This window comes from Eptesicus fuscus, chromosome 22 (genome assembly GCF_027574615.1).
Source record: "Eptesicus fuscus isolate TK198812 chromosome 22, DD_ASM_mEF_20220401, whole genome shotgun sequence".
In the NCBI taxonomy this organism is placed as follows: Eukaryota; Metazoa; Chordata; class Mammalia; order Chiroptera; family Vespertilionidae; genus Eptesicus; species Eptesicus fuscus.
Window position 1 is genome coordinate 18,588,509 of NC_072494.1, and position 14,050 is coordinate 18,602,558.

A 14,050-nucleotide genomic window follows, 5' to 3' on the forward strand; every position below is an offset into this window, starting at 1 on the left:
GAGAGGTCAGGATGGTAAGGATTCTAAAGAATCCAAAAACAAATTATCTTATAAAACGAAGGTTCCTTTGTCAGACCATGTTTGTTTGTTTGGTGAGCAGAACCACATACGGGTCCCTGAAAAGTCTTCTAAGAATTGATTCCTCTTTCCCTCTGACTCACATTACAAATCTGGACGCATTTTATCTTCATTTTATTTAATCAGCCGTGACTGCTCATACTTGAGTTTGGTTTCTAGGCACTTCTTTTTGGCCTCTTTGATAAGATCTGCAAAAGCTTAAAGTTTGGGGTGGGGGAGGGGAAGAGGGGAAAATGGTTCTATGGAATCCTTCTGTGAATTTTGAATCTGTTCCAGAGGGTCGAAGAAGTCTTTGGTGGCCTTTGGTTATTTTGAGTTTCTTTAAAAATAGAATCTAAGCAGCACTTGTCCTTCCTTCTTGCACTGCCCTCCAGAGAGCATTCACTACAGACTGCCCCTGCTGGGCCCCCGGACAGGGGCCTTCCACGAACTGTTGTTGTCAGACTCCTACAAGGCTCTGCGGGGGATACAGCTCTCTTCCTCACCCAGAAAGGAGCCCATGGGCAAGACAATGAGGCAGTGAGTGATCAGTGCTCAACACTTTCCACTCTGGAGAGCAAACAACCTCACCAAGCCCGTCTCCTCATCTCCTCCTGTCACCAAAACAATGCGTCAAGTTTGCCTCCCTAAAAGTGGCTGGAATCCTCTCTTGCCACCGTCTCACACACTTCTAAAGACGATGGCTTTATTTACACTATTATAAAGATTTAGTGATTAAAATGGAACATTTTGAGTGTCATTAATTTTATTTTGGTAAAGATTCTTAATTGTGTTATAATAGGCATCATTTCCTTGTTTCTAAGACATGAGTTTTCTGTGGAAATTATTTCAGCTCTTCCTTCAGGTCAGGGGGCTGGAGATGGCTCCTGGAGGTCCCTCAGGATTCAGCCCATGAAGAAAAAAGGAGATAAATGGAGGTCGCCCTTCTGTCCTTATCTCTGTCAGTTAACTCCGTTAGATGACAGAGGATACTGTGATTCTATAACTGGAAGAAGGTACATGGTCAGTTGTAATCCTTGAGGACAGGAACTGTGACTTGTCTTGCTCTCTCCTCGTGACACCTTGTGTATATCAGACAATCATCTAATCTTTGTTCAATCCAGTTCAAACCCAACGCTGTGTTTTGTAGTTGCTTACTTTGGTTTGAGGACCTGTCTCACCAGGTGTGTCCTGGCCCATGTATCAGTAGTGTCAGAGAGTCCAAAGAAAACTCTAGGCTTCCAAGTATTATATTTATGACTCCAAATTCCATGCCCATCTTCAGGAGGGCTCATAGAGAAAAGGCCCCTTACACTCCTTAGGCGGCAATGGCCTTGTGAAATGCCCAGGCTAAGTGGGCCTTGGACCAACATGTGAGAAACAACCTCTGTGCTGACTCTATTTGAAGAATGGGCTCCAGAAATCTCTAACAAATGGCCTGATGCTTAAAATGACCTCATTTCTCTCTCTCCTTTTCTCTTTCTCTATCTCACTCTACACATACACAGACACCATAAAACCAGAAAAACTAGCTTGATTGCCCTATATTCCTGGGAGGTTATGATTCTTGGTTTCAGTTCAGTTACAGTTCAAGAACTCCAAAAATAGTACACACTTCCTCTCAGGGTATGCATGAATTATGATCCATTTTAGATAAGATAATTGTCAAAGGACAAACAAATCACAGATAAAAATGTTTACTCATCTGCCTCCACCTCCTTCTTGTCCTCCTCCTTCAACTTGATATATCCAACAAGAGGATTTGGAGAATATATACCCATGCAATAATTTGGACCTTTTGAGGTAATCTGAATATTATGTGCCTAGTGAGATAAAATGCTCTCTAAACCACATTAAGAAATCTTCATCTAGAGTTCTAGTGTTTTTGAAAATCTCATAAAAAAGAATAACATTCTGGTGTTTGCTCCTGTTCTAGTACAGTGGTTTTTGGTCTTAGGAAGCTTTTCACTCTTCAATATTGAAAGCCTTAAAGAGCTTTTTTTTTTTTTTAATGTGGATCATATCTACTTATATTTATTATATTATAAATTTAAATGAAATTTTAAAAACACAGCAATATACAAACACACCTTTCATTAGTTGTGAGAATGATGATATTATCCTATGTCATGTAGCTTCTGGAAAACTCCACTGGGCCCTTAGGGGACAAGAAAAGTAAGAAAGGCAGGTAACATATTAGTATTATTATGAAAATAATTTTGACCTCACAGACACCTCAGAAAGGATTTCAGAGACTCCTGGGGGTCCTCGGACCACCCTTTGGGAATTTCTGGTATAGAGAATATACCCTCGCGTCTCCAGCCTTCCAGGGAAGGGTTGCCAGGATGCTGTAACTCAACCACTCGGCTGAGTATGCTGGTCCCTTGGCAGAGGTATTAGAAAGAAGGCAGCAGCAGGTTTTCAAAGTTCAATGATATTGACCTTTAGCATCATTTACCTCCCTTTGCTCACATGGTCTACTTAACAACCTTATTCTGGTTAAATAATAGAGTGGGTTGTCCAGTTGGCACAAAAACTAGTTCCCTTTGAACTTTCGTTTCTCTATACAAATGCTTGTTAGTCTGTTTGCTTTTGGTTACGTATGAACTCATTTCCCAGAATCTGAGGTCCAAACCTGGACCCAGTGCGGCCTTAGCACACTAGTGCTGTCTCGTCAGCAGCTTTGCTGGACAGCCAGCCAGATGGCGAATTTCCTTTTCTCTCTAGTCCTGCAACCATTTTCTGGAAAGTGATGACACTAAAGACGAAGGTCCTAAATTAGGAAGCCCAGCTCTTGACAAACTTCTCCACATGACCAACCCAGTCTCACCATTTCCATTTCAACTTGCAAATAGAGCCACACGGATGCTGCCAGACTTTTTTCTACCAATAATAGTGTTTCTATGAAGTCATCCTACGTGTCCCACACTTGGCTTCTCTCTGTGCTGTGGGGTCAAGTGAGTGACTCTGCCACCCCTTGGAGCAGTCTTTTCTGTACTGAGCTGGATCCGTGGAGGTAATAATTTGGACTTGTCCATTATTATTTTACCTACTGTATGCTCCTGAGCATTCAAAAACCTCTCATACATGGGCCAGGACAGTTTCTTCACTCTAAGCATCTACTTGTAGTGTTATTCCTTTTTCAAAGCCATGCACAGTTCAGATTAATTTTTTAACATAGATCATCTTGGGTAGTGTTTCTCTCTTTGTTTGTTTCCAGGCTGAAGCCTAATTTTGCTATTTTAAAAAGATACGATTCTCATTATAATAAAAATCCACAGACATGAGTCAGACTTACTCCTTCCTACACTTTCATTTTCCTTCACCCCAACAGGGAACTTGAAAGCCAATCAATCAGCACAACTCCTTCATTGCCAGGAAGGAAGAGAAATGCTGTATTTAAGAAAATCCATGTTGTGGCTTTAAAAAAAAAATCATTGTCACCTCCAGTCCCCAGTTTAAGCTGGGACATCCTGCAGGCTTTTACTGCCAGGTGCTCTGCTCAGGGTCACCCATCTTTCGCCAGGTCCCCGACGGCCACAGCTCATGGGAGGCCTGCTAGGGACTTACTGGCTCCTGGCACACAATTGAGCTGCCCGTCTTCCTGGATATGTAAGAACCATACAATTCCAAGTAGCAGAAGTGTAATAAATTAGGCAGAACTGCCTTGTCTCCTCCTAGGGAAGCCCTGGTTGGGTGTAGTTACTCAGGTTGGGGGAGATCTAAGGAGTGGGGAAGGCATTACCCAGCGGAATCTAGAAGATTTCTGAGAAGAGGAGGAAGCACAGAACTTGTTTCTATTAATACAGCTGTACACTGAAGTCTTAAGAATCGAGGTTAAATTAGGAAATTTAGAAATGGGTAAAATGTCATCTCTAGAGAGAACAGGGATGATCAGTCCTGTTGCAACCATGTCCCCTCAAACTCATCTTAATTTAGCACTTTAGTAAGTTCTGTCCCTGTTTCGTACATGGAATTCTTGTCTCCCTAGAACAATGTATAACTTAATGAAGACAGCATGTCCCCACGGAGCTACTCAGACATATGCAAAGGTGTGCTTAAATGGAAGAAAGCGATGTTAGGTGTTAGGAGCCTGCCTTTGAAGCACTTATTGTTTCCACTGGAGAAAGAACACACATACAAAGAGCACATGGACAGGCCTGCATGTGAATGAGCATGAGTTACTCCCCACTATAAACGAAAGCCCCAGTGATTACAGCAATAATGCCGTCCATGGCATCAACCGTTCAGCTCCCCGGACAGGAACAAAGATGCAATTGTGTGACCTTGTCAGAAAAGTTGCTTAGAGGAGATAGAGCCACATTCGCCCACACAGGATGTTATCTCTTGTTCTTTGCGGATGTTTAACTGCCGAACCAGCAGGGTGCAGAGCAGTAAAGCCAGGCGCTGGCCGGCGCCTGCTGTTTCAAGGAAAACGTGTTCCTAAACCTCTTGGGATTGGCCTCCACTCAGTCCGGTGGAGCAGAGGTCATCCTGAGGGATGTCAGTCACACAGCCAGAGAGTCAGGACACCCTGGCACCCTAGGCTGTCCCATGGAGAAAACTTCATAATAAGACGTACACGAAACAATAGGAAAGACAGTGACTGGCGTTAGTTGGCCCTGAGGAGTGGCTGGAGGACAGAAATTGGCAGAGGGAGAACATTTTTTTTATAGGACAACTTGACTTACACTTTGAATTTGAAGCCACATGAATATTTCACGGACCCAGAAACAAAACAAGAGGAAGCAAACAAACAAACAAACAAAAACCCTTTCAACGTTGTCAGGGCCTGTCTAGTTTTGGAATGGGGCACCTGATAACATAATTATCTTCTTCCTAACTCACAGACACTACAGTCCTCGGACACTACAAAGTCCAGGCAGCATCCCTTTGGAAGATAAAATCTATCTCTGGCCCTTGGAAGTTTCGCTACTAAAATGCTAGCACTGGCGAGTAGCAACACAGACGTGGTGCTGATGAGCATTTGAGACCCTTCACAAAAGCGTTCTCCTCTATTCTGCCTTTGCCTCAAAGTTGCCATTGTTCTCCTCCCATTCAAAGCAGCCATACTGTTGCACACAATGCTTCCCATTGAACAAATGCAGTCCCTTCCCGGCACCTCGATGAAAATTCTTCCTTCATTCCCGATCTCCTGCTTCCAGAAATGCAGATGGAAACAGCGTTAGCTTTCCCAGCACAATATGCCACGTCATGCTTTCCCAGTGACGTGCCACCAGCTACAGCCTGCTTGTCCTTTTAGTGTGCGTTGTCTTGTTCAGCTTTGACACTACTTTACTGTCATGACCCGTTCGTTTTTATTTTCTTTCTTTATTAATTTAATGTGTAAAAAACATGGGTGGATTGCATTATTTACCCTACATCTGCATTTTAATTTGAAGTAAAATATAAGCAACAGATAAAAATGCCCATTTCTGCTACCATGTAATAGAGTTCTGCGTTGTGAGTATTGTGATAAAGCTAATGAACCCCCTACGCCATCACATACTCTAGCTTTTCATACAGCTGGTATTTGACAACTCCTAATGTCTGTGAAATCTCAACACAGGGAAGATTCTCCCACAAAGACACAGAACCTCAGTGGCTGCATTATCAGCTTGAGTGCCCACTCACCACACCGGAACCTCCGTGTAACAAGTAGAATTATAAAATAGCAAAGGCAATGAAACCCCGTGAATCGGATCCAAGCTGGAACGGTGTTCCCCATTAAAACGTTCGAGGGTTAATACAGTAGCGTCTCTGACCACAGGAGCAATCCCTTGTTTTCATTTAACATTTGGAAATCTGACTGTTTACACCAAGCATGTCAAACTCAAAGGCTAACACGGGACAAATAAACAAGGTTTAAGTTTACGTGGGCCGCAAAAAAACAAAAGCTTCAATTTTCATAGAAACATAGGTTTATTTCGATAGAGACATGCTGAATACAAAGGGCTGAAATAAATGAGTAATCCTTAACATAAAATAATAGGACATTTTAATAAAAATTAATATATTTTTCTTGAACATTAACTTACCAGACACTGAATAACTGCACAAATTAATAAGCATAACACAAATAAACCGATTTTTCTTATTCTCCGAAAGTGAAATATTTCCTGTTGTGCACACCAAACAAGTCAGTCCAAGACTAATGACGTGGCAATCGGCTGCTAAAATATTCGCTGCTGGTATTCGTGGAGAAAAATGGTGCGCCTGCGCGTAAGTCGCGTAAGGGAAATGAATGCAATATGATTATAGTAATCAGTCATTGGTGAACATTGTAGTTCATTATTAATAATTATTAATAATTATGTATAACAGGATATTGAATTAAATTACAAAATTTTTATTGAAACGTTTCTTACATACCGTTATATTGGCTGGGCCGCAAAAATATTCATTGTGGGCCGCATGCAGCCCGTGGGCTGTGAGTTTGACATGCTTGCTTTACACTAACAAGAGTCAAACCCATACAGTCTGCAGGTACAGAGGGTGGTCAGGTGAGCATTTAGTGTGTGGTAACATGCTCAACACTGTCAGTGAGTTCATATTCCATCTTTACCATAACCATACACGGTGGGTAGGGTTATTATCGTCATAATATGGATGAGGAAATTGGGTTTCACAAAGACCTGTGCCCAGACTCACACCAAGGTGGGAATTGAACTCAGGTCTTCCTGAGCAGGTAGCTGAAGCTCCTCCCACTACCTTACTCTGACTCTCTGTGAACATGAACTTTGTTAGAGTCAAGTTCAAAACAGCAATTTCCTCTGTGGAATTCCCTACCCTCTGAGAGATAAAACTGGCTACAAAAAAAAAAACAAAAAACAAAAAAACCGTAAAAAAACCAGACCTCCTCTTGTTGGGTTTTCCCAGGGAGGGAAGTGCCATTTGCCTACTCCAGACAGAGGCCTCTGTTCTCTCAGCCTGTTAGATGTTCAGCGTGATTGGCAGGTGTGGAATGGAGAGGTAGGGAGGGACCAGTGGGAGCCAGGTCCTGGCATGAAACTTGCCCACCGAGATAGACAAGGTTTGGGAGGTGGGTGGTAGAGGGGAGGAAGGCAGAGTACACCCAAGAGCATGGCAAAGACAGTGAACAAGCCTTATACCCATCAGCCCTGGTGGGTTTTTTTGTTTATTTGTTTTTTAAATATTTTTTTATTGATTTCAGAAAGGAAAAGAGAGGGAGAGAAGATAGAAACATCAATGAAGAGAGAGAATCATTGATTGGCTGCCTCCTGCACATCCCCACTGGGGATAGAACCAAAAACCAGGGCATGTGTCCTTAACTGGAATTGAACCTGGGACCCTTCAGTCCGCAGGCTGATGATCTATCCAATGAGCCACACTGGCTAGGGCGGCCCCGGTGTTTTGATTGGCAACCACAGTCCTAACAATGGGGGACGTGCAGCAGTGGGGAGGGATGTGGAGGTATCTGTGGAGGGGGAAGGAGGTCCTTGGTAATGTCAAGGGCAGGAGTTCATCATCTTGGAAGCCTGGTGTCTGTGGTGAAAGCCCAGCCCTTCCCAAACACCAGCTGCCCCCCTTCCTGACCCACTTGGCTTTACAGCGTGCCTCCCACATCCACAATCTCTGAACCTTCGACTCTTTGCTTTGGGCCTGGTCACTGAACCTCTCCCGTGCTGCAAACTCAGGCCTGAGTCCTAGAACACCAGAGACAATGCCGACAGTGGCCCATCTCCTACTCATTCTCTGCACATGTATTTGTTAAGCCCTCGTAGGAGTCAGGGACTGTGGGAGGCCCTGGGAAGACGCTGGTGAAGAAGAAAGCCAAGGCTCCTGCCCTTCATGGAACCTGCATCTGTTAGGGGGGATAAAGGATAAGCAAGTGGTGGGCCAGGGCCCCAGGCACTCTGCCTTCCAGGGAGGCAACTTGGACCACACACATTGAACTGTAGTTACACTCAGTGCACCCTTGGAGCCACTGTCCTGGCTGTGGTTCAGCCTTTGATGTACAAGGTCTTGCTGATGTCTTATCTCTTCCCCAGATAATCAGACGCCAAATGGCTCTGCAGCCAAATCACGATAGTGTCCTATCAGTCACATCAGAGTCTTACTCTTTTCTGACTGACTACAGGTTGTGAACTAGTCTTTTCATTTGTTGCCACATCTCTTTTCAGCGGCTTTCTCCCCTAATGTGGCACCCTCATTCCACAGCCCCTTTCTCAAAGTGCTCGGCTTTCTAACTAATGACTGGATTGCTGTACCCACGCTAATGTGCCTTCAATGAAAAGACGTGCTATTACTTTAAGTGCTAATAAAGAAAAAACAATGCCCAAGATGAGAGATCTAATGAGAAACCCTTCCACAAAGCTGAGACACCAAAGGGCTACAGAGGTCAACAAGAAATAAGCCCATCCCACACAGAGGAAGAGCCAAAACATTTTGCACGTCTTGGTCGTGGCGCCGGTGGAGAGAGGGTCATCTGAGAATTGGAACGACAAGCTGGCACTCATACACGTGGTCTAAGTTCACGCTGTTAATGTGGCCCTTTCAGTCTCAGTGTGAAGTGGTGTCAGGGTGACTGCCAGAAGCAAAGAAAATCCTCAGAACTGAGGCCTGCAAGGCCCCTGGGGTGGCCCACCTATTCTAGCAACAACTAAAATCAGTGCTTTCTAATGCAACCAGAGAGCATCAGCTAGACTTCACTGCGGGGAGATTTATTTATTTTTATTTTTATTTTTTAAATATATTTTATTGATTTCTTACAGAGAGGAAGAGAGAGGGATAGAGAGTTAGAAACATCGATGAGAGAGAAACATCGATCAGCTGCCTCTTGCACACCCCCTGCTGGGGATGTGCCTGCAACCAAGGTACATGCCCTTGACCGGAATCGAACCTGGGACCCTTGAGTCCGCAGGCCGACGCTCTACCCACTGAGCCAAACCGGTTTCGGCCACTGCGGGGAGATTTAGACTCTAGTCTCTTTCCCGTGAGTTTAAATCCTGAGCAGAATATTTTGTCTGCTGCAACCACCCCAAGGTTACAGGTGGAGAAATTATGGTTTACATAGCACGTTGACCACGGCACCAGGATGCTCATTCAGTGCTTAGACCAGTTCTTTTTCCCTGGAAGATTGGCACTTGTCTGAGTCAGGCATCTTTGGCTCTTCCTGACATGAAGGAGGGCCGGATGGTCGCTTTGATTAATTATGACAGGGGCAGCTACAGATACGAAGATAAGTTGCTGGAGCCACGAGTCCTACTTACTTACTGACAGAAGCCTCCTAGAGACTAATTCTGGGCTCCATAATTGGAAGTTACGGATGCTGGCAAAGGTTTTGAGAGGAACCATATAAACAGTTGTAGAACAGGAACTAGGTGGGGTGGTAAAATTGTAGGTTTTTCTACTAGAAGGAACCCCAGAGAACATTTAGTCCAATTACTCAGGCCATCTGGCAAGAGGGCTGCTATTATATCAGAAGTTTGCACGACTGAACCTTTTGCATAAATCAGGTCTCTTTTTAAATGCCACCTCCTCAGAGAAGACCCCCTTGGTTATCTCTTCTATAATAACCTACCTACAACTCAGGATGCTTAACGCTTTATTCTGCTTCTTTTATCATAGCGATTATCACTATCTGATACTGCCTGGAATGATAGTTAATTGTCAGCTTGCTTTTTTTCTCTGTCTTCTCCCACTAGAATATAGGGACCTTATTCAACTCTAAGTCCATGGCCAGAGCAGTATCCTGCCCCAAACAGAAACTCAAAAATATTTGTTCAGTGAGTGAATAGTGAGAGAATCAACGAAGAACATAAGGACAATGGCTTTAATGACTTCAATTTCAGACAAATGGAATTCCGTATCAGGTCTAGACTAGGATTGAAGTGATTCATTTTCTCTGAGCAACTAGCCGCAATGTTTCTATACACAGCTCTTCGCATAGCGCCTACCATATGCACGGCTCTTATAAATGTTTGCTGGATGAGAGATTGTACATCGTACACCTACCCCTCGTGGCTGAGCTGCCTAATTCTCTGGAAAAGTGATAAGGCTTATCATCAGGGGACAATGATATATGTGATGCTATTAACCAAAACAAACCAACAAAAAAGTTTGGGAAATAAAAGTAAGTTTTAGTGATATGAAAAATGGAGAGAGGTGAAAGATTAAAGATTTAAAATAAGGAGGAGATCTTCAAGGCTGAGAATGGGATGCAGGAGGACTTTACAGAAGACGAGATTGAAGATGTCATGTTTGCCCATTCTCCTCTCCTCTCCTCCCTTCTTCTCCTCCTCCTCTCTTCCTCCTTCTCCTCCTCCTCCTCCTCCTCCTCCTCCTCCTCCTCCTCCTCCTCCTCTTCCTCCTTCTCCTCCTCCTCTCCTCCTCCTCTCCTCTCCTCTCCTCTCCCTCTCCTCCTCCCTCCTCCTCCCCCCTCTCCTCTCCTCTCCTGTCCTTTGTTAACCAAGAGATGTTTTATAAAACCTTCTCCCAGGAGGGCTTTAAAAATAAGAGCCCCTTGTCCTTGGCTGGAGTGCCTGGGGGTCTGCCCTGAGAATGAGGGATAAACCAAGCGGCCTTTCCCACGTCTTCCAGCCTTTCGCTATTCTGAATTTGGACACCGAAACACTCTCATTCGTCATTCAGCAAACATTTTCAAAGTGCTGCTCAGTGCCAGAGAAGAGTCAGGATCCTTCTGGTGGGAAGTGATGGAAACTGAATTTATATCTTAAAAAATTGCAAGTGCACTCGAAGGATGCTGGGTTTTCTCCCAGAGCAGCCAGGCCGCAGGATGGGCAGGGATGCTGCAGACCCAGGAAGCATAGGAGCAGGGACCTGACTTGGTGAAGATTCATTCTCATCTTTTTCCTTCTCCCTAGGGCGTTGTCTTTCCCCTTTTCCTGTTGCAGACTCTATTTCCACATGGTGGATAACCTGACACTGGTGTCTTCTAAGCTTTATGGCTTATAGCTTTTGGCCACTGTGTTTCCAAGCACCAAACTCCGGGCCCAGTCACCTAGCCCAAGTTGGAACCCTACCTTGTCATCATGCCATCAATTATGACCACCGGGGTGGGGCTGCATAAGAACTCCCCAAGGATGAGATGGTCGGGGAGAGAAAGACAGTTTTCAAAGGAAGTAGGTGAAGCTGAGCTGGCAATACCACATATACTCACTATGGCCTGGTACTGTGTTGGACAAAGATGACTAAACCTTTATGCCTGTAAATCAAGGCGTCAGCCACTGTTGCACGGCCCAAAAATGCTGTTGTTGGTTACAGCCTCAGGCAGTCTGAATGAGGTGCTGTCCCTAGGAGCAGCTGAAATGGGCATCTCTCTGTGAGAAGGCTGCTCCCATGTGCTGGGTCAAAGGCACATCCTGTCTCTCCAGTTCAGGTTGGCCAGTCCCTGGAGTCAGTGATGCCTGTGGAGGTGTTAGCTGAGAAACTGGTTTGTCCACTCTTGAGAGTCTGGAAAAGAGGTCAGTATGATACTATTGTGCGTGAGCAGGACAACATGGGAAGTAAGCAGAGTAGATGGGGAGAAAGAAGAGAAAAAGAAAAAACAGGAGAAGAGTGTCATTCATGGAGTTAATACAAAATTAATTCCAAACCTCACTTCCTCGCAGCTCTCCATGCCTTCCTCCATCCAGGAACAAGCAAGATATCTTCTGAGAAATACCGAGAGGGTAAAGCTTTTTGATCTGGGACTCACTGACCCCAGACTGTCCCTTTGCTCCGTGGCTGTGTCTGTCCAGTGTTTCCCCAGAGCAGTGCCTCCTTGGAGAGGCCCTATGAGACAGAAAGAGCTATTCATGCCCTAGCTTTGTTTCCATGACGACTGATCTTTAGAACTCACACCTTCCCAAGCAGGAATTCGTATGTTTGGGGTAGGGATGGAGTTGGCTTTTGGTCACATAGCTGGGCTTTTCAGAGATTCTCCAAAGGGTTGGCATTTCTTTTAGAGATATATCTGTTTTCAATGCTTAAAGCAATAGTGATTTTTTTTCCCCCCAGATGACTTGCAATCAAAACGCTTCAATTTTCCTTTTAAAAAATGTCCACAGCCCAGTAACTCCCTTGGGGAAGGAAGAAATGTTTTCTCTACTCTTCTAGGTTTTTTCTGCTGTTCTAATAATTAAATAGTCACAGACAGATTAATAAGACAAAATTTAATTACATATGTTATGTATGGGGACCTCATATACACAAGAGAGAGACCCACATACATGAGAGGTTCAGAGTCAGAAAGGGAAAATGAGGTACATATGACATTCTGAGCTAAGGACGGGGTCAGGCTTCAGAGGGGCCAAGGTCTCCTGCAGGATGGTAAGAAGAGCAGACGTGAGTAATTATATGCTTGTCCTGCCATATAGATCAGTGGTTGAAAGTTATCTCTGGTAATAACTCTTCTTGTGGGGAAGTCCCTCAATTTAAATACTGCTAGGCAGTTAGGGAGGGGCAGACACTTCTTCTGAGCCCAAAAGATCTCCATTGCCTTCGGCTCAAAATAATTCGCCTGCCAAGGGAGCCCCTCCTGGGGAGACCTGTTCTGAATCCCTTCACCCCCAACAGGCCTGAGTGCGCCTAGTCATCTGTTAGTCACGTGGGAAAGGAGGAGGGAGGAATGAGTGGTGACACCTGGCTCAGCCGGATGGCCCGCATCAGGAGCCCTCTCTCCTTGCTCGGGACTAGAGTGTTCAGACTGGGAACATTTCCGGGGGAGGAGTGCCTCAGGTTTTCCTGAAAGTGAAGAGACTCATGGGTGAGAGTCACAGAGGAGATGGAGGCGTTCAGGGAGGTGAGGACGACACACAGCGACATTGTAAGAGAACCATGACTGACTCTGAGTCCCTCCATTAGGCGTGAAGGAAGACTCTGCCACTTAGACATCTCTCTACATCTAGCCAGCACCGTTCCTGGCACACAGCAGCTCCGTAAATGTGGATTGATTGATTGAATAAACATTTGACATTGGCAGGGATGTCTCGGGTTATGTTCAGTCTGGGATTTTCTTAAGGCACAACATTTGCCCTCGAGGAATGAAAGAAATCCCTTTTATTTTTAAATTATCCCTCTTTTAACCCTGGTTTGATTTTTCTTAATTGTGCTCCTAGGAATTTGATTCCAAGCAACTGGCTCCAAGTGAAAGAGAGAGAAAAGGGGTTTTGAGTAAAATTGAGAAAAGGAGAGACATTCTGGGATCCAGAAGCCAAGGCCAGGATAGGGATTTTTGTGGGTTCCCAGGACTGGGAGGAAGGGACTGCACAGCAATCTTCCCCGAGGACCGAGGTGGCCGCCAGAAAGAGGCGGAACCCAGCCTGCTTGGAGTTCTCTGTGCCTCTTTCTGATGTGTAAATAGTTGAGATCTGGGGCTGTTCACAAAACCACACCTCTTGTTTGTGCCGGAGAATTGCTGGAGCAGACCAGCTTCAAACTGAGAAGCAACAAGGAACAGATAGATAAGCAAGGAGAAGTAACAGTTGTTTCTGAGAAATGACAACAGCAGGGGTGTTCACAGCTTAGTGGCCGAGGGCAGGGTGGCTGGGGTCAGCCTGATGGGTCACACCCTGACCTACACCTTACACCTGCTGTGTGGTTTTGGGCAAAACTGTGAGACTGAAATGCATCATGTCAAGAAAAGTGCTCAAATATGCCTGGTGCATAATAAGCGCTCAATACTAAATACAACTAATCCTGCTATTATTGTTTGTAAATGCTTTCTAAATCACAATTCAGATAAGGCCATTCTCCTGCTTAGAGTACTTCAGGGCGGCTCATTTTCCCTGAATTGCAAGTCCTTAAGCCTAGCTTCTAAAGCCCTCCAGGGTTGGCGTCCACTCTCCTCTCCTGCTTCTCCCCCAGGACCACCCCTGAGCTCCAGCATTACTTGGAGCCCTTTGAAGTACCTTGTTCTCTTACATCTCTGTGCATGTTCTCTTTCTTTGGCTGGAAACACCCTTTTCCCACTCACTCACCTGCAGAATACCTATTTGTCCCTACCATCGCCTCTTTTAGAAAGCTCCCT

The 14,050-nt window shown here is 44.9% G+C and overlaps 1 protein-coding gene and 1 long non-coding RNA gene across 4 annotated transcripts in view; one reads left to right on the plus strand and one right to left on the minus strand.

Moving 5' to 3' along the window:
- Positions 1-12,995, plus strand: part of C22H1orf105 (chromosome 22 C1orf105 homolog) — a 35,312-nt gene extending 22,317 nt beyond the window's left edge. The window contains exons 7-9 of one of the 3 annotated variants that reach the window (XM_054711797.1): positions 11,415-11,504; positions 11,652-11,711; positions 12,886-12,995. In XM_054711797.1, coding sequence (XP_054567772.1) covers positions 11,415-11,504; positions 11,652-11,711; positions 12,886-12,911 — 176 coding nt within the window. In that variant the 3' untranslated portion in view covers positions 12,912-12,995. Of the gene's footprint in view, positions 1-452; positions 798-11,414; positions 11,505-11,651; positions 11,712-12,885 lie in introns of those variants that run through there. The other 2 variants (XM_054711798.1, XM_028152017.2) reach the window with 2 other exon arrangements.
- Positions 827-11,731, minus strand: LOC114233072 (uncharacterized). Its single transcript, XR_008555132.1, has 4 exons — positions 11,637-11,731; positions 11,201-11,493; positions 2,148-2,215; positions 827-1,063 (listed from the first exon to the last, which is right to left on the minus strand). It is a non-coding gene; the product is annotated as an uncharacterized LOC114233072 (long non-coding RNA).
- Positions 12,996-14,050: the final 1,055 nt, after the last annotated feature.